The sequence below is a fragment of the Lutra lutra genome, chromosome 1 (assembly GCF_902655055.1).
Source record: "Lutra lutra chromosome 1, mLutLut1.2, whole genome shotgun sequence".
NCBI lineage: Eukaryota > Metazoa > Chordata > Mammalia > Carnivora > Mustelidae > Lutra > Lutra lutra.
In genome coordinates, this window is record NC_062278.1 from 110,345,740 (window position 1) to 110,365,842 (window position 20,103).

Genomic DNA, 20,103 nt, shown 5'->3' on the forward strand with positions numbered 1-20,103 from the left:
GGTTCCCCCCTACCGCCTTTTTACGTAATTTTCTACGACTCGCGGCTACTCAGGCTGAGCGGATCCCTGCGGCGGCGCGGCTCTCTGACGTTTCCTCCTCTAATTGGCCCAGAGCTGCGGCTGCAATTCAGAGGCCTAACTGGCCGCCCGCGCCGCCTCGGAGGTGAAGTGTACTGCGCCGATTGGCTGAGAGGCGCCGGCCGCGTGTGATGTCCCGAGCAGCGATTGGCTCTCGCCTGCTGGGGGACTCGGGACTCCCGGGAAGTGGACTGGCAGAGGAGGGGGCGAGCTAGCTGTCGCTGCGGACCGAGGAGGAGAGCCCCGTGGGAGGCGGCCTCTCAGCGCCGGGTGGGCTGGTGAGCCGACGCGGCGGCGGCAGAGGCTGTGAGGAGCGCGTGGGCTAGGGACCGGCACAGAGGCCGGCACCGAGAAACCATGGCTCCGCAGAACCTGGGCACCTTCTGCCTGTTGCTGCTCTACCTCCTCGGGGCCGTGATCGCCGGGTGAGGAACAGGCACCCGCGGGCACGGGGCCCGTGAGTCTGTCAGTCTTGGCTGGGGATGAGGGAGCATTGCCAGACTGAGGGAGTAGAGAGGGGCGTTGCTGAGGTGAGGCGGTGGGAGCAGAAGAATGGGTCCTGTGGGCCAGGCTCGCGGGGGGTGGACAGGAGAGCAGTGGGTGGCACGAGAGAGGGGGCTTAGGTCCAGAGGCCCCTGGAGCTAGATTTGCCCCAAAGAGTGGGATTTGGATGCACAGCCAGACACACCGTGGGGTGGGGTTGCTGCTGAGCTGTAGAAGAGGGCCCTACAATGTATAGCCTGCAGCCAGCCACTGAGGGGGCTGACATTAAAGTGGGCGGGTTATGATGCGAGGCTGAGTGAGGAAGTAGGAACAGACAGAGAAACCATGCTGGGACTGAAGGAATTGGATTGAGGGAGCAAGGCAGACTCTTTGGAGAGTTCTTGTACTTTCCGGTTTCTTGAGATAATTCTGCCTAAGCTGTCATCATGCTTCACTGTCTCTCTTTGCGGTATCTTCTTGAGAAGCTTTATGATCTTAGGACGGGAAGAGCATTTCACCAACAGGTAGTGAGCCATTCAGGACCATACATCCCCAACCCACTTATGAATTCTGTGCCTCTTAAGGAACCACCTAAAGTCTTATCTGTAGCATGAAGATAATAAGGTGCCCCTGTATGAAGGGAGTAGGACCAACTGAACTCTTAAGGATCCTTCCAGCCCTTTAGATCCATGGTATTAAAGCCTGGTGACCACAGGATACGATATGCCAGGCTCATGTTTTAGAGTGTGGGAAATCTTAGCTTCTAACAATTCGTAAGTTTCTCTAACTGGAGGAGATGCTGGTTAGCAAAACTTTAAACTTTGAAGTGCTTGTTATTTCTTCAAAGTTTTTTTCCCTGTACATATATGCTTACATTTACTGTCATTTTTTTTTCTTGTAAAGCATTTTAAGTTGCTAAAAAATTTAGTTTCTTCTAGGTAATGCTCTTTTGTTTTTCTTAGTATGTTTTTGTTAGTACTTCATTTAAAGCAACACATATCCTAAGATGTTTAAACAAAATGTCAGTATGAATTTGCTAATTCTGTAGCTTTAAATGCCAACCTTTTTTGGGAGGGGTGGGGAAGAAGTTTTTTGGGAACTATAATATTGATGCTGAACTATGCCAGCCATCTTCTCCCTGATTTTTCTGGGCTGTTACTTAGCCATTTTTATATTAAGCATATTCTAAGTAAGCCTCATTCTTTAAAAAGCTCTTTTGTTATTAATTTTAGTGAACCTTTTTATTTATTTAATGCTTGTCTCAAGAGATCTCTGGGGCGTTTGCAGATTTTTGGGGAGAGGATAAAGCATCTAATTATTTTTCATGGAATCCCTTGGGGGGGTGATAATTTTTCAGACTTATACCTGAAATTATTAAATGACTTTCCAAAATGGGACTAAGAGCTTATGAAATAATTTGTTCAATGTTCTGTCTTGTTCTCCTAGCACCCCAGTGCATTTTATCCCCATTGCGTTTTAAAATCACCATCACTACTGCATTAGCATGTCCATTGTGAACAACTTTCCCATCCCCTGTGTTGAGAAATGCATTTTCAGAATAAATTTTGATGGCTAAAGTGACTCTGGCAAAAGGAGTAGGTTTCTGTGATCATGCTTAATTATTCATTTCATTCAACGATTATTTTTTTGGTGTCTTCTATGGGCTGTAGTCCCTGCTCTGAAAATTTATTATCCATCCATCCATTTGCCCTTCTTGCAAAGATTCCTTTTATAGTTAATTTGGTTCCAGCATAGTCCCTTGCCAGGAGGTCAGCGAATCTGTACTTTATCTCCCAGCTCTTGCCATATGTATATTTGTAGCTGCTGAGACTTTAGGCTCTTGCATATGGGCTTCAGCAGCTGTCTGTAATTAAGACTTGACCAAGACAAACCAGTATAACCACTAGCAATGACTGCGAGATTGGTATTTTCTCTCACTTTTAGCAAAATAACACCACAATTCATATATCCAAATGGATGTTATTCTTTCTTCAGGGTCCTTACTGGATTTTGGCTTAACCTCCATGGTAACCTCTCAAGTTAATTTCAGTTACTTCATGTTTAACATTCCAAACAAAGCTACTATTAGAACATTTATGTGATGGAATCTTTTTGAATAAAGAAAATCATCTTTTGGTTTTTATTTGACCTTTGGAAACAGCCAGAAGTGATTTAAGTCACTAATAGAGGGAAGGGAAGAGGAGAATGTTAATTTGATTATGTGGTTTTTGGTTGAAAATAACTTGTGGCCATGAGTAAAATAGTTTTCTTGCCTGAAGATAGTTCTAAGAGAAGTGTACCACAGATATTTTGAATAATTCTAGCCAAGTTCAACAAGTGCATAGCCTCTCATTGTGACTATTTCAATATATAAGACTCATCACAAATTCTGATGTGTTCTCTTTTTAGTCCTGCTTTTTTTGTGTGTCACATGTATACCTTCATTTTCATACCTCTTTGCTCATATACAAACCTAAATGTAAAGGAAAAAATTTGGCTTTTAAAAATGTAATGTATAACTCTTTAATGAAGTACCCTCTCCCCCTCCCTATTCCCCAGGCGAGATTTCTATAAGATCTTAGGGGTACCTCGAAGTGCCTCTATAAAAGACATTAAAAAGGCCTACAGGAAACTAGCCCTACAGCTTCATCCTGACCGGAACCCTGATGATCCTCGAGCTCAGGAGAAATTCCAGGATCTAGGTGCTGCTTATGAGGTGAGTCAGGAAAAAGGATGAAGTATGAATAAAACCTACGGATAGAGAAAAGTCAGCATAACACAGAGTAACACTCCTTTCTTTCAGGTCACTTCTTTTTAAAAAGAGACAATAGATAAAAATAAAAGTAGTGTTTACTGCTATATTGTATATTAAGGTTAGTATATGCTATTTCCTATTTTTTTTTTCATACTAGTTTTTGTTTGATTAAGGGGATTCAGGTGAAAAAGATGAAAAAAAGAAAGAAAGAAAGATTGGTAGGTTAATGAGTAGATTGATCATCATTCAATCAGTTTGGGAGCTAGAGCCAGAAATAGAAACAAAATTTAAATGAGGTTTGTAAATCCACATGCATACATGGAGCAGACTCATGACATGCAGGGCAGTTATAAGGTAAAACGTGACAGTGAATATTCTGCCTCCATGTTCGGAACCAACAGGGATTGTTGAGGACTGTGACAAACTGAAGCCTTCTTGCCCATTTTCAAGGGGACAGCTGTTACTCAAACCCAGCCAGTTTTTGCCGTGTACAAATGGAAACAGTGTTGCCAGATCATGTAATTTTTTAAGAGAAGTGGAAATCCAGATTTTTGTGTAATTCTTTTGATTGGGAAATGTTGGTGACTGATTCAATATTAAAATTTCTTTTTTGGGGGCGCCTGGGTGGCTCAGTGGGTTAAGCCGCTGCCTTCGGCTCAGGTCATGATCCCAGGTCCTGGGTTCGAGCCCCACATCGGGCTTTCTGCTCAGCAGGGAGCCTGCTTCCTCCTCCTCTCTCTGCCTGCCTCTCTGCTTACTTGTGATTTCTCTCTGTCAAATAAGTAAATAAAATCTTTAAAAAAAAAAAATAAAAAAAAAATAAAATTTCTTTTTTGTGCAGATCAAACAAAACAGCTACAGTTTATAATTTGCAGCCTCTAATCAGGAGATATAGATGCTTTTATCAGTATCATCTCATTTAATCTGCACTAGGATACCATGAAATATAGCAGAGCTGGGCATATTCTTATTCCCATTTTTTATTCCATTGTTAATTACACCAAGGAATATTTTTTGAATGCTTAATAAGTTACTTATTATTTGGAAAACTGTTGTACACAGATTCGTTCAACACTATGGTGAAAAAATTTTACAAATAAGTTCTAATAATCTTTCATCTATTAGGAGGAAGCTATTTTTCATACGTTGCAATTCACTTTTCCTCTAGAAATAGATTAAGAGATCTGGGTGGGGGAGGGGTTTCAGGCTTAATGAGATATAATTGACAAATAAAATGATAACATCTTTAATGATTTGATATATGTGTACATTGTGAAAGGACTCTTCCCATGTAATTAACTAACACATCCAGCACCTCACTTATTTGTTTCTTTTTATGGTGAGAACATTTAAACTCTGCTTTCTTAACAGATTTCAGTTTTTACATTACAGTGTTATCACTCTAGTGAGAACACTCCCATTTTCTAAAAGGGCACAAGAAAAACTAATTTTTTTTTTTTTAAAGATTTTATTTATTTATTTTACAGAGAGAGAGAGATTGCAAGTAGGCAGAGAGGCAGGCGGAGAGAAAGGGGAAGCAGGCTCCCTGCTGAGCAGAGAGTCCGATGCGGGGCTCGATCCCAGAACCCTGAGATCATGACCTGAGCCAAAGGCAGCGGCTTAACCCACTGAGCCACCCAGGCGCCCCAAGAAAAACTAATTTAACTCTGAAAGTTATGGAGCTAAAACTTCTGAATTCAAGTTAAATCCCTGGATAGAGAGAAGGCTGAAAAATCTGAAAAATATTTTAGTAGTGGGAAAAACCCCAAAGGTAAGGGATCCCAAAGCCTAGATTAAAGAATCCACTGAACTAAAACAGTGATTTATACCCAGGAGAAACCTAAAGCTAATGGGGCCCCCCTTTCTTCTATTGACACCTTCAGGGCTCCTATAGGACTGGAATTCCTAACCTAGGTCCCACAAATAAATTGAGAGCATTGGTGGACTCTTTTAAATTATATGTAACATTTTGGTTCTTCTTGATAATATGGATTCCATATTTTGCACTATTTTCCCATAAATATTTCCTTTTTTTACTAGGAACCCAATAGTCCAAAATAATTTTTAGGGAAGGTGTTGCTAAGAATTTGTCATGTTCTTTAAAGAGGCTACCATGTTGGGGCATCTGGGTGGCTTAGTTGGTTGAGCATCCAGCTCTTGATTTCAGCTCAGGTCATGATTTCAGGGTCATGGGATCGAGACCTGCATCAGGCTTCGTGTTGAGTGTGGAGCCTGCTTGGGATTCTCTCTCTCCCTCACCCTCTGCCTTTCACCCACCACTCTCATGTTCACTCATTCTCTCTGTGTGTCTTTTAAAAAAACAAAAACCTTAGAGTCTACCATGTTCTTAAGCGACAACCTAAGCAGGCTATATATATATAAATCATTTATGAGATTGCAGTTTATTTAACTATAAGAACCTTTCTAGTCACTAGTTCAAATTTTCTTTTTTCTTTGTATCACTCACTTCATTGCCTTGGTCCTTAGATAAATTAGTGTTCACAAATCAAAATCCCGGTTAAGTTGAAGAGTCTTCTGTGAATACAAATCTGTCTTCTCTACTGAACTGGGATTACTGCTGGCATCTTAATTAGTTGAGACTCTGGGTTGATTGGCCAATCATCTAAGAACCTTTATTTTCTTTTGAAAATAAAATAGTTTCCAAGACCATGGAATAAAATCACTTTCCTTGGACAGAAAAAAACTGAGGAGGAAGTGAATTATAATAGATAACTTTAAGGATAGTTTTGTGGGGGGGGCAGTTACTCCAGAAGTCTCTGCTGTCCATAAAAAGACTGACTCTAAAATAGTCTTTGGGGGTTTTGTTTTTGTGTGTGTGGCTTTTTTTTTTTTTTTTAAAGATTTTATTTATTTGTCAGAGAGAGAGCATAAGTAGGGGGAACAGCAGAGGCAGAGGGAGAAGCAGGCTCCCTGCTGAGCAAGGAGGCTGACATGGGACTCAATCCCAGGACCCTGGGATCATAAACCGAAGACAGATGCTTAACCGACTGAGCCATCCAGATGTCCCTGTTCGGGGGTTTTGAAGTGGTATTTCTTATAGACCCAAATGTGGGGTTCATTCCTTTGTTGAGATAAAACCACAGGAGACTTGAAAGTAAAAATATTGGAAGTCCAGATCACATGATAATAAGAGTTGTCTTTTTTGTTTGTTTGTTTTTTAAGTTTGCCCATTTCTACTTCCCTGAAATAGCTGATTTTTTTAAGGATATTTACTAAAACATTCCTTTCATATGAACTGTCATAGTATCTTTAGTCAACTACTCTGGTCAATTCAGAACTAACCCATTTGTCTCTGCTTTTAAGAATGTTTTCTCTTGGGGTGCCTGGGTGGCTTAGTCAAGTTAATCGGCTTCCTTCAGCTCAGTTCATGGTTGGGATGGAGCCCCAAGTAGGGCTCCCTGATCGGCAGAGAACCTGCTTCTCCCTCTCCCTCTGCCTGTAACTCCTGCCTACTCATGCTTTCTATCTCTGTCAAATAAATAAAATCTTAAAAAAAATAAAATAAAAGAATGCTCTCTCTCTCAGGATGCCTGGGTGTCTCAGTCGGTTAAGCTTTTGCCTCTGGCTCAGGGCATGATCCCAGGGTCCTGGGACTGAGTCCCACGTTGGGCTCCTTGCTTGGCGAGGAGCCTGCTTCTCCCTCTGCCTGCCATTCCCCCTGCTTGTGCTCACTCGTTCTCTCTCTCTTTCTGATAAATAAATAAATAAATAAAATCTTAAAAAAAAAAAAAAAAAAGGAATGTTCTCTCTCATACACTCAATTTCTTGTAACATGTCAGATAAATTTAGAAAAAGAAAATTTTTGCAGTGGCTTCTTACACATCACTCAGCCCGTAGCCAAAGTGTGTCCTGTTTATATATGCCAGGCAGGTCTTCTGTTTCTTTTGCTGAGTCAACAAGCCCCATCTACTTCCAGCTTCTCTTTCCCTGAGCCAGTGCAAGTATGGGTTTGAAATAACTTTCCCCTTCAATCTGCTGTCTAAATATTTCGATTCAAAATAACAAAGGAGGTATAAAATTATTTAGTTGTCAAAATTATATGTGTGGGTATACTTCAGATTTCTCTACATAGGTGGGAAGCTTTTACTTTTTTTGGCAACTTGAAAGCAGATTTTAAAGAGTATGGAAGCTTACTTTGTTTTTATATTCTTCAGTATTATATAAATGGAATGGGCCCAATCTTTTCAAGCTGTGAAATAATCCTTGAGCAGTCTTCATAGAGCAGTGGTTTCTTTGTTGTTTTACTCTGTAATTCAGACTCAGAAGTTTACAGACTTAAACATATATGTGGCAGACAGCATTCTTCTACAAAAGGATTTCTACATCACCCCCAAATGGAAAAGGGATAATGGAAATATAGTAGTATAGACCTTTCTGAAGGGACTATCATTTGATTCCCTTGACCTGTCAGTCTTCTAATGTGTGTGGAGGGGAGGCACATATATGGTGTGGACATGTAGACCTGGACAGATTTTAAGGCTGTCCCATTTTGCTGCTGCTATCACTAATGACAATCTGTCATAGTCCTATCCTAATCTATGGTTCAGAGATCTACTGTGTCATAGAGGTGAACAGCACAACCACAAGAATCAAACTGCATGGGAAATAAACCAGAGGAATTCATCTTACCTCTTTTCTGTTGTTGCCCTCCCCTTTACCCCCACATTGCTAATCTCAGATATGACTTTTATGTGACTAGGCCAATTTTGGGAAAGACATGAATTGAGCACTGTGAAGTTCCAAAATGAACAGTGCATCAAAGAATTTAGTCTGCTGAAGAAAATATTTACTTGCCTTAATACCATATCAAATGAAAACTGCATTCCACAAAAATCATAGAGACAGTATCAGTCTAAAAATATAGCATAAATACAAATGTACCTTAATCGCATATAACCAACTTATGATCTTTTCCTCTGCTGGCTTTTGTCCCCAGGTTCTGTCAGATAGTGAGAAACGGAAACAATATGATACTTACGGTGAAGAGGGATTAAAAGATGGTCATCAGAGCTCCCATGGAGACATTTTTTCACAGTAAGTAATTTACCTATCTGCAAAGTTAGTATCTGAGAGTGGATCACTGGATGATTATTAAAGATTTATCCTTGCTCCCTTGTTCAGAAGCTTTTGATGAAGAATAAAATTCAACTGATTCTTGACCAAGAGGTCAGTCATCCTCCTCCCTGTGGGAATGCACTCTTCTATTTTCATAAAGCTCCAAAATAGGTAGCCCCGAAAGTGCTGTCCGTCCAGCTCACTGTGTCAACCACATTGACCCTGATGATGTTGGGGGCCCTGTGTGTTGGAAACCAGTATGTGTTGTCTCTTCTCTTAGAATCTGCAAACCTTTAATGCACAAAGTTATTCTCATAAGCAGAAAGAGTGAGGGAAATCCCTACTCCCATACCTAGAACTGCCTCCTCTTCATTCTGTCAACAAGAGAGGGGTATCTATGGTAATCAGCATTGGTGGGAGGAATTAGGGTAGGGGCTCTTTATCTCCTTTTGCACATCACTTTCTGGGAGTGCTAAATGGCTGGAATAATCCACACCTTTCTCTCACTCTCTTTGAACCCCTCTTTATTGAATTTCTATATGCCCTGATGATGCCATGTAAGATCTTAATCTGGGGTTTCAAATCAAGTTATAAACAAAAAAAAAAGTTTGAGTATGCATTCCTATGGGGAGAGGGTTTATTGCTTTCTTCTTAAAAGGGTTTTGTGAACCCTTTCCCAAAGAAAGTTAAGAATCATTCTTGCATACAGTAGTTTACCCCATTTAGTATTTGGGGGTAACTGTAGATTTTTCAGGACTTGTGAAGATATGTGAGTGGTATGATTAGGAAATCCTTCTCTTCCCCAGGATTGATGTGGTTGTGTTAGCCTACTAGGAAAGTGTCCTGTTCCCCTTGGCTATTAGAAGTGATACCAGAAGGAGAAAGCTGCCATCTGCAGCAACCACCTCCTCTCTCCAGACCCTGTAAATCCTCCCTGTCTGTTTTTGTTTAAGATTCAGGGAATCTATTCACCAAGATTAGTTGGTGGGTGGGAGGGAGTTACCTAGCTGTCATCACTTGCTAATATCTGAGGCTTCTTAGCATCAAAAATTAATGTTAAGATTAGAACACCTGTACATTTGAAGGTCATTGTTTGTATTAATTCAAAGTGATGTTTTTGTTACTTAGAAAAATTGATTTAGGTTTTGTAGAGCTTCCTTTTTCTTAAGGTCCAGCATTCTACTAAGGCTGATGCTTTTTTAGCTTATTTAATTATGTACCCAAGAGTTTTATATAGAACAGTAGCTTCTTTAACTAGAGCTAGTTTCTAAATATACAAAGTGAACGCTAAAAATGTTCAAAATTACCATTAGAGTCAGCATCATCTGAGTTTATAAATACTATGCCCTTTTTCAGTAAGTCCATTATATCCTGATATTCCTCCATATTAAAACAAATTATTATTTTCGTGATTAACCTAACTTTGAATTCATTGGCACACTGTATTTATGCATTATGCTATAAGTCTGGACAATATTTATTAAAAGGAAAATTTTTTTGTGGCGGGGGCAATATAGTTGATATTGTATAAATTAAAAATTGTGTATGATATATGACTCCAATGTATTAAAAATGTCTGGTTTTATACAATATGTTGGTAGGAGACAGTATTGTATCCATGTGAAGAAAAGTAAATAATTGCAGATACGAGCTCTGCTTTCTTTTCCTGATGATTTTACACTTATCCACAGCTTCTTTGGAGATTTTGGTTTCATGTTTGGAGGAACCCCTCGTCAGCAGGACCGAAATATTCCAAGAGGCAGTGATATCATTGTAGATCTAGAAGTCACTTTGGAAGAAGTATATGCAGGAAATTTTGTGGAAGTAAGTTCAAACAATACAGCTATTCATACTAACTCCCAGAACTTGTTCTTTTGACCAAAAACAAGGAATTTCTGAGTACCTTCTCTGTCTTCTGGGAGTCGGGGGAGTGACCAGATGCATCAAGTTGAGTTAATCATAATCATCGGTTCATGATGCACACAGCTCTTGTTTCATGAACTCATTGCCCAGCCCAAGAACTAACTACAAGAAGACCACCACTCATATCTGCCCTGTGCTCCCTCCCGCTTCCATCCCTCCACCTCCCTTCAGAGCTAGCTGCCCTCCTGAGTTTGGTCTTTATCGTTCCCTTGTTACACTTGTCTGTTTGTTGTATTACATGTGTATGAATACCTGAATAATATGTCGTTGTGTTTTCATTGTTTTTGACCTTGTAAAAATGGTATCACACCATACCTTACCTCCTGGGACTGGCTTCTTTCACTGTTATGTTACCAAGGTTAGTGTCTGTTGCTGTCACTGTAATTCTGCTGAACATTATCTTATTGTGAATTTTATTGTATCAGTAAGCATGTAGGTTATTTCTACGGTGGTTTTTTTTTTCCACTTCCTCACAGTGCTGTTATGAACTTGTACGTACATCTAAGTACATGTGAGCAAGAATTTCTCTTGGATGTATATATGGAAGAGTGAAATTGCTGGGGAATCTGAACTAGTGTGATGTGTACAAGATGATTCTGTATTGTTTTCTCCATTGATGACTACCAGCACTTCCATCAGCAGTTCATGAGATCCTGTCGACCTTCTGCCCCTCTAAAATGGAATTATTAGACTTTTCAGTTTTTGCCCATCAAGTGGGCAGAGATGTTATGTCATTGTGGTCTTGATTTGTATTTTCTTGGTTCATAATTAGGATAAACATCTTCATATGTTAAGTGGCCATATTTGTTTCCTCTCTTGGGAAATGTCTGTTCATATTTTGCCCATATATATATTTTTTGCCCTTTTCTTATTGATTTCTAAGAATAGTTTATTCTTACTATTAACCTTTGTTGGCTAGAGGTAGCCAATCAGTTTGTAACTTGTGTTTCCATTATATTGAAGATTTATTTAAAATGAACAGAAGTAGTTAATTTTAACGTGGCTAAATTTATCAGTCTTTACTTTTATGGTTAGTTTTTGTATCTTGTTTAAGAAATTCTTTCTGGGGGATGCCTGGGTGGCTTAGTTGGTTAAACGACTGCCTTTGGTTCAGGTCATGATCCTGGAGTCCTGGGATCAAGTCCCGAATCAGGCTCTCTGCTTGGCAGGGAGTCTGCTTCTCCCTCTGGCCCTCCCCACTCATGTGCTCTCTCTTTCACCCTCTCATTCTGTCTCTCTCAAATAAATAAATAAAATCTTTAAAAAAAAAAAAAATTCTTTTCTGCCCTAAAATCAGAAAACAGGTCACTTATATTTTCTACTAAAACTTTGGGATCTTTTCATTTGAGGTTATTCATCTATTTTTAGTTCTGGAAAATTTATCTCTGTTATTTTTTCAAATACATAATCCTCTTTGTTGGCATTTCTCCTTCTAGCTGCTCTTAACTTTCTTATAAATATAAAACCAACCAAACAAAAAACCCATTCTAGTTCTTTAGCCTTCTCTGCTTCCTTCTAGGAGAGTGCCTTATTTTGGACTTCTGCCTCACTATAGTCTTCAACTATGTCTATCCTAATAATATCCCATTGGCTGTTTTTTTATTTCAATTCACGTTTTTATACATAACAATTGTACTGGATCCTTACATTATCGCTAATGTCTTTCCTTTTCTCCTTAAATATTACCATGCTTATTTTAAATTCTTGGCCTGTCTTCTCTAATACATTTGCTTAAAATATATGTTTTTTCCAATTTGTTGTCTTTTCTGCAGGTGGAGGGTATATAGTTGGACTCCTCAAGTGTCTAGATTTTTTTTGGCCTTTGAACTTGCATTTCCCCCATGGGTGTCAGCAAGTTTCTTTCCCTGGTAGAGCATCTTGAGGCAAACCTTTTCATAGTGGTTTTAACTGTGTTTTGTTTGGTGTCTGGGGTCTGTTGTTTTGGAAGAGGGGGGCCAAACAGTGCTTGTCCCAAGGCAGTTGAAGAGAGAGATGAGAGAGCAGAACTTCAACTACTTTTCTCTAGCATCTCCGCAGTGGCCCCCACTAGCTGCTGCCCGAAGCTGTAGCCGCTACACTGTACACATGCCAGTTCCAAACAGCCTTCCATCTCTGGAATTTTCTAACCAATGATGTGTTATAATTGTTTCCTGAAATCCGTTTTTTCTTTTAGTTTTTAGAGGATTTTGGAGGAGATAGCCAGTAGCCCATGCTTACGTACCAGCTTGACAGGAAGCATTCTCATTAGTTGTGCTTTTGCTCCAAGTAGTTGAAAGAAGACTGGATAGTTACAGAGGGTGCACGGGCTTCCGATACAGTGCTTCGGTCTGAAAGCAGGGGGAGGGGCACTGAGTATTCGGGACATCTCTCCTTCAAAAGCAAGATAGGTTGTTGAGGTGGGAGAAGGTGGTGAGCCTAATGAACTCCCTTGTTCCCTCCAGACATGTTGTCTGTAGTCATTACTAATACCCTGTGTACATCACTCTTCACAGTTAGCGCATCCCTAACAAAAATCCAGTTGTGGTAAAGGATGTCTGCCTTGCCATTTAAATGACCCATGGAAAATTCCTTTTCAAGGAAGAATGACCTTGAAGAAAGCATGGTAATTAAAAGCACAGACTTCAGAGCTAGACTGCCTGATTTCAAATACTGGCTCTGCCATATATTAGTTATGTGACCTTGGTCATGTTCCTGAACCTTTCTGTGCCTTCATTACTTCCCTTATAAAACGGAGACCATATCAGTATCTACTTCATGAGGTTGATGCAAGGATCAAGCAAGTTCATGTATGTAAAAGTGATCAGAGTATTGTTTGGCACAGAGTAAGTGTCATAGAGTGTCTGCTCTAATTACTGTTGTCATTTATTCCATTGACCTAGGCTTTCATGTATTTGTGGGCTGTAAGGGGCTTTCCTCCCGAGCGTCTGTGTCATCCTGCTGTGTGAATATGTGCCTTATGATTAGGTGTCTGACTGATGAAACAGGCAAAACCCGGAATACAGTTCTTCATGTGTCTGGGTTCCCACGTACCTTGAGGGAGCAGTGTGTCTGGTTGCAGGCAGCGACAAAGAGGTGATCATTGTGTCCCTCACATATTCAGTATCTGATGTGAGATAGTAGTGGGCAACCGTCCTAAATTGAGTTGCCTGAAACAAGGAAGTGTTTTCATTAGATTTATCATAGCTAATGGTATGGTGGCAGCCAATACCAGCTTTTCAAGGCCATGGTTGTTCTCCAGGGGTTGTGCTTTGCACGGCTCAGATTTCTTAAAAGATAGTAATTGTGTGAATGGCTTCAACTCAGTGGTGTTTAGTTGTGCCTTAGAAATGTCGATATCATCCACCTCATTTTTCAGTTCTCTTCTTTCTTAGTCCCCTCTCTCTCCTCCAGCTTCAGACGTGGAGTCGTTTAAGTATCCGTTTGCTTCATTCCTGCATGGGATGGGGGCTGATTTGTAACTCCACAAAGGCTTCTCTCAGCATTAGGTCTCCCTGGGGGATAGCTTGCCAGAGAAGGGAACATTCCAGCCCCAGCACCTGTGCAGCCCTGATCAGCTGAGGAAATCGGAGGCTCTTTTATAGGGAGAGAAGCTGATGTTTATGTACTTCTTAGGTAGTTCGAAACAAACCTGTGGCAAGGCAGGCTCCGGGCAAACGAAAATGCAACTGCCGGCAAGAGATGCGGACTACCCAGCTGGGCCCTGGGCGTTTCCAGATGACCCAGGAGGTGGTCTGTGATGAGTGCCCTAACGTCAAGTAAGTAAGCACGTCAAGTAAGGTCAAGTGAGCACCTTCTCTGTTCCACCGAGAGACACTCATCCTCTCACTTGTCTCATAAAATGCTCGTGGTCCATACCGAGATTTTTTCCCTATCTCCCGACACCCTCCTTTCTCTCTCTTTTTCACATTCCACCAAAGGATAGAGAAAAGACATGTACCTTTTTATTTTTCCCAAAAGTATGTCTCCTATATCTCCTTCTGTATTTCTGAACTAATAAGCTATGCCCTTTATCTCTGAATATACTTAGCAAATATTAATGTTACATTTTTCCTACTTGGAATAGTAGAGCAGTCATATATATCCAGCTAACACTGCAGATGAGAGAAGTACTATTTGCTGATTATGTCATAAACATAACTATTTAATTGACTGTGTATTTTATATATATATCAAAACTAGATCAGTTCTTTGTGGGATCAGGAAAAATATCAGATAGGATAAACTTTGCTTCTGATTTGCTTCTGTCCTTCCAGATGGAAATTTATGTAAGAGTGAGTAGTTTTCTCTATTATTGATCACTCAGCTTCAAGTAATCAGTCTACTGCAGGCTTCTTTGGAGGCAACAGCCACAAGATTGTATAATAGATAGTAGTTTTGCCCTGGCTTTTGGCATGTAGGAGATGTAAATAGATCTCAGATGGCTCTGTCAACTAGAGGCATAGACTAGTCTTTCAAGAAACAACTCTGATAGAACAGAAAAAATTAATTATGTGTGTGTGGAGTTTGGTTTGTATTTTCATTTTTTTCTTTTTAAATTCTATTTCAGACTAGTGAATGAAGAACGAACACTGGAGGTAGAAATAGAACCTGGGGTGAGAGATGGCATGGAGTACCCCTTTATTGGAGAAGGTGAAACGCTGATATTGATGTTTAACTGTCATAATTCTGTGTTCTCTGTGTGCTTGTGAATACCAGCCACCCCCCCTCACATCATATCCTAATGACCACGTAGTAAATGCATATATCATTTCCAACACTCTCCAGTCAGTTTTAGGGCGCAGAAAGCCTTTCATGGCCTTCCTGGATGTTCACCTTAAACCATAGCACTACAGATTATCTTTAGAATACCATGGCCAAAAGTTAACTACCTAGTAACTTTTTATCTAGTAGTCTAAGTTATTTCAAAATTTAGGGTGTTCAGACCCTAATGGATTAATTTTAACTCAGCAGTGAAAGAAGATATGTAGCTCTGGTTGGCATTAATCAAAGGCTCTCAGACCTCCCCTTTGAGGTTTCTGAAAGAAAAGAAGCTTTAAGACTTTAGGTTCAAGAAATCAGTGAATCTTTCTTTGTTTAGGAAACAGGTCAAGTTATTTATTGCTGTGCCTGAGATACAGGTGATCTTCACTAATAATCCAAAACTTGATATAACCAGTTAGAGACACTGCTCTCACAGATAGACTCGATAGACCACACCTAAGGTAGTGGCTTTAAAAAATTCTCCTGAACTGCAGATAGTTTTGCAGCATGCACAATGTGCGACTTAAATGTGACATCATTTCTTCGAACTAGGTGAGCCTCATGTGGATGGAGAGCCAGGGGACCTGCGGTTCCGAATCAAAGTTGTCAAGTAAGTGATCAGATTTTGGAGACCTTCTCTTTAGCCCCTGCTTTTCAGGTGAGTTGCATTAGGATAGAGACAAATGGATAGCCACCAGGACACTGTTAGAGTTTACTCTCTCTCCATACCCTTCATACCCTAAACGATCGTTTGTAACTCTACAACAATACTGAAAATTTGCGGTTGTGGCTGAGGATTGAGCTGTTAACATATTTACTCAGGACCTACAAAACCAAAAGATGTTGGAAGGAAAAACTGATAAGACAAGTAAGGAGTTGTAAAAGAGAGGCAAACACAAATGCAACTCAAGGAGACCCGAGATTTTGACTGAGGAAGCATGGCACCATACAAGGATGGAAGACTTGGGATAGAAAGTACCTTCTATGACATAATCTGCAGCTTCTCTTTAGCATGAAGTGCTGCTTATGTACGAATTTTGCCCGGGACTCCAGCTTTCCAGTTTTTTATTTCTCTCCTGTTACCACCTTGAGAAGCAGTGATACCTCTGCTTCTAAGGACTTATTGAAACAAGTTTCCCACGTAAATATGGAGAAATGGGCCCTCACTGCCTAGGACTTCCCCCAGCTTCCTTACCTACTTTATCTTTCTCACATCTTCCCAGAGAAACTTGAACATGTGCTATTCCCTGAATAAATATGGTACCAGTAAATAAATAAATAAAAATAAATGTGGTACCTTCTTAGGTCCTGGTCTTTGCCAGAATTCCTTGTACCCCAACTCCCCTACACCCCTCCCCCATTTCTACTGTATCTGCGTCTCTAGAGCTGACCTGGCCTTGAGCCCAGCTCTGGAGACCTTCGCAAACCTGTTCCTGATGCCCATCGCCCAGTCCTCACTGCCAGAAGTATTTTCTTTCTCTTTTCTGTAATCTAATTACTCTTACTTTTACTTATCTGCTCTGCCTTCTCCTAATTTATAAGCTCCTTAAGCTTAGGATTTAATAAATCTTACAGAACTTTGTAGTTTCAATTAATACTATACACAAAGGAATATCTAATAAATGTTTATTGTTTGAAAGAGTGGTATTCATCCTTTCCACAAGATTTTTCTAAAACATTTTTGAATGCTTTCCAAAGAAAGATGGAAAGTTTTGATTTTTACCTTGTTCTGTTTTTAGACACCCAATATTCGAAAGGAGAGGAGATGATTTATACACAAATGTGACAATCTCACTAGTGGAGTCTCTGGTGGGCTTTGATATGGATATTACTCACTTGGATGGCCACAAGGTAAACACACCAATTTTTCTGCTTCCTGTCCTTTTAAAACCTTCATGTGGGTGGTTTGGGGATATGTGTTTGATTTCTCTTTTTATTTTGAAAACGTATTTCTTTGGCTTGCGGTGTCCTAGTGATGTTTCCCTTGTCCCTTCATCTTTGATGCTGTGCTGAGCTGTGACAGGAGCTCTGGACACCACTGCTCACTAGAAGCCATGTGTTGTATTTCAAGAGTCCTAGTCCAGTCCCATACCCTTTTGCTTTCTTTCTTTCTTTCTTTTTTTTTAAATATTTATTTAATTGACAAGCAGAGATCACAAGTAGGCAGAGAGGCAGGCAGAGTGAGAAGGGGAAAGCAGGCTCGCCGCTGAGCAGAGAGGCCGATGTGGGGCTCGATCCCAGGACCCTGGGATTATGACCTGAGCTGAAGGCAGAGGCTTCAACCCACTGAACCACCCAGGCGCCCCATCTTTTTAAAAATTTTTTTTAAAATAAAGATTGTATTTATTTATTTGAGAAAGAGGCATAGATTGCTAGAGAGAGCATGAGTGGGGAGGAGAGAGAGAAGCAGGCCTCCCGCTGAGCAGGGAGTCTGACGTGGGGCCTGATCCCAGGACCCTGAGCTCATGATCTGAGTCAAAGGCAGATGCTCGACAAAGTGAGCCACTCGGGTAACCCCTACCCTTTTGCTTTCTAGGTACATATTTCCCGGGATAAGATCACGAGACCAGGAGCCAAGCTATGGAAGAAAGGAGAAGGGCTCCCCAACTTTGACAACAACAACATCAAGGGCTCTTTGATAATCACTTTTGATGTGGATTTTCCAAAAGAACAATTAACAGAGGAAGCAAGAGAAGGTGAGCAGTCTAATGAGAGAGAGAACATGTGTGCGCATGTGTGTATGTCTGTGGTATGTGACTATGAGAACAGTGGTTAAAGAGGATGGGTAACAAAAACAAAACCCTCCAGGGACATCAGACAGCAAACACAGGACCAGAAAATGAACTTGACTTCCTGTAAAGGAGATATTCAGAATTCTTCTGTCACTGTTTTACAAAGGGCTGTATGAGCTGGGCTTTGAAACCGAGGACGTGTGAATGTGAATTCATGTGAATTGGAATCATATAAAACAAATTAGCTGGACCAAACCATAAAGGGAAGTATCAGGTAGACATTAGCAGGGCTAAAGGCTCAGAGGGGTGGCATCAGCAAGGGCTGCTTGAGGCAAGAGGCCTGCTGGTGCATCCTAATTAGGAAGAGGAAGGAGAGTGGTGAAAGAGGTCAAAACTGAAAAGAGGACAAAGAAGAAGGACCAGAAGATCACTGAAGAGCTTTACTTCCTTTTTGATGGCCTCTCCTCATTTCTCATTGGATAGGGTTTTGTGGGATATGTGTGTGGTCTGTGTGCCTGAGAGACAGAAAGAGACAGGGGGCAGTCTTGGACATACATGTGCCTGTGGGGGGCTCAGGGGATCCACATGCAATAGACTTGAACATGCGTAGTTATTTGTTTAATTTGGATCCACAGTTGTCATACAGCCTTTTGTGAGCTTTCCCATGAAACCTGCTCTTTAAACTCTACAGAAATCACGTTTTATTGATGGAATCACTTGTTCCCTCTTTTTTCAGGTATCAAACAGCTACTGAACCAAGGATCAGTGCAGAAGGTATACAATGGACTGCAAGGGTATTAAGAGTGAATAAAATTGGACTTTGTTTAAAATAAGTGAATCAGCGATATTTATTATCTACAGGGTTTTTTTTGTGTCTGTTTTTGTTCTTATTTTCAATATGCAAGTTTGGCTTAAATTTTTTTTCCTAATGATCGTCATGAGATGAATAAGAGGGCTTAAGAATTTGTCCATTTGTGTTCAGAAAAGGCTGGCCAGCAAAAGGTTTAATAATACCTCTCCCTTTGGGGATTTAATGTTTGGTGCTGCTGCCTGAGTTTCAAGAATTAAAGCCGCAAGAGGACTCCAAGAGCAAAAGAAACACAATATAAAGGGTTGGGGTTAATTGTTAGCTATTTCATTCAAAATGACAACTGGAGAAGTCTGTTTTTAAATACATTTTGTTGCTATTTTCTTCTTGACTCGTTTCTTGTTGGTTTAGCTACCTTGTTGTCCTTCCATCTCCATCTGGTCACTTTCCCTTGATCTGCCCAGCATCCCCCTGGCTTCCTGTGGCTAGTTGGGTTGTCCTTCCATCAGGCAAGATGGACACACAAGTCTGCAAAAGGGTGGTAATGATCCATTCCCCATAGCCAAGTAAACACACAGGGTATCTTCTAGAAAGGAACTTGAAGGAACTGAGTAGATTAGAGATTGGGATACTGAGTCAAGATTACACAAAGATCTAACTGTTCCTGAGAAGGTACATTTCCTCTCATTTAATCCGGGAATAATCTAACACAGATACTTTACTGTTCAGAAAGCACTTTTCATATATACAATCTCAGTTGACCTCATGATTAAAAAGCCTTTGGTTTGCGTTAGGAACTAGCAGTACCACTGGTTCTAGAAAATGAATGTGGGGTAGACCTGCAGAATCCTTTGGCTCCCTGAGTGGCCCCTAATTCAGAAGGCATGTGACTTGAGTCTGTCTGACTTTTGAACCTTCTTCACTCTTCTACAGGCCTGTCACACTATTCTTCATACACTTTTGGGCTTCTCACCTTAGCTAGTGAGCGGTGCAATAGTATTGAACAATTTCTGTTGCTGGGTGTGTGCAGCTGCCTTCTTGCCATCTGTGGAGTTCCAGCAGCATTCCCATCTCCGTCTGTTCAGGTAGCCAATGCTACTATTTGCCGTTTTATTGCATTTTGCCCTGATTTAAAAAAATGAGTGGAATGGGGGAAAAAAAGAAAATTTCATCAATTTAGAAAAGTTAAGAGGAAAAGCAGCGGCACACTTTTAACCTCAGTCAGATACTATTTGGACGTGAGTACAACTGTGTGTTCCCCTACGAAGGAAAGAACAAAATTAAAAGGCTTATTTGAAATGCTGGAAATCTATTTTGTACATACATATTTAGTGGACTTGTATATTTGATGTTCACTATGTACTGAGTTACCTACTTGAACATTTCTTAGAAATATTTTCCTGTCCATTTCTTAGCCCAAGAGAACTGTTGATCATTACCTGCCCTTGCTTGTCCCTCTCTTTCTAAGACTTTTCCAAGAGTCAGTCACATCCTAAGAGCTAGTGTTA

The 20,103-nt window shown here is 40.5% G+C and overlaps 1 protein-coding gene across 1 annotated transcript; it reads left to right on the forward strand.

Moving 5' to 3' along the window:
• The first annotated feature begins 204 nt into the window (after positions 1 to 204).
• DNAJB11 (DnaJ heat shock protein family (Hsp40) member B11) lies at positions 205 to 18,986 on the forward strand. Its single transcript, XM_047732376.1, has 10 exons — positions 205 to 503; positions 3,121 to 3,277; positions 8,274 to 8,371; positions 10,084 to 10,216; positions 13,928 to 14,070; positions 14,862 to 14,944; positions 15,608 to 15,665; positions 16,795 to 16,906; positions 17,592 to 17,751; positions 18,524 to 18,986. The coding sequence occupies exons 1-10, from the start codon at positions 436 to 438 to the stop codon at positions 18,586 to 18,588; spliced, it is 1,077 nt and encodes a 358-aa protein (XP_047588332.1). The 5' UTR covers positions 205 to 435; the 3' UTR covers positions 18,589 to 18,986.
• Positions 18,987 to 20,103: the final 1,117 nt, after the last annotated feature.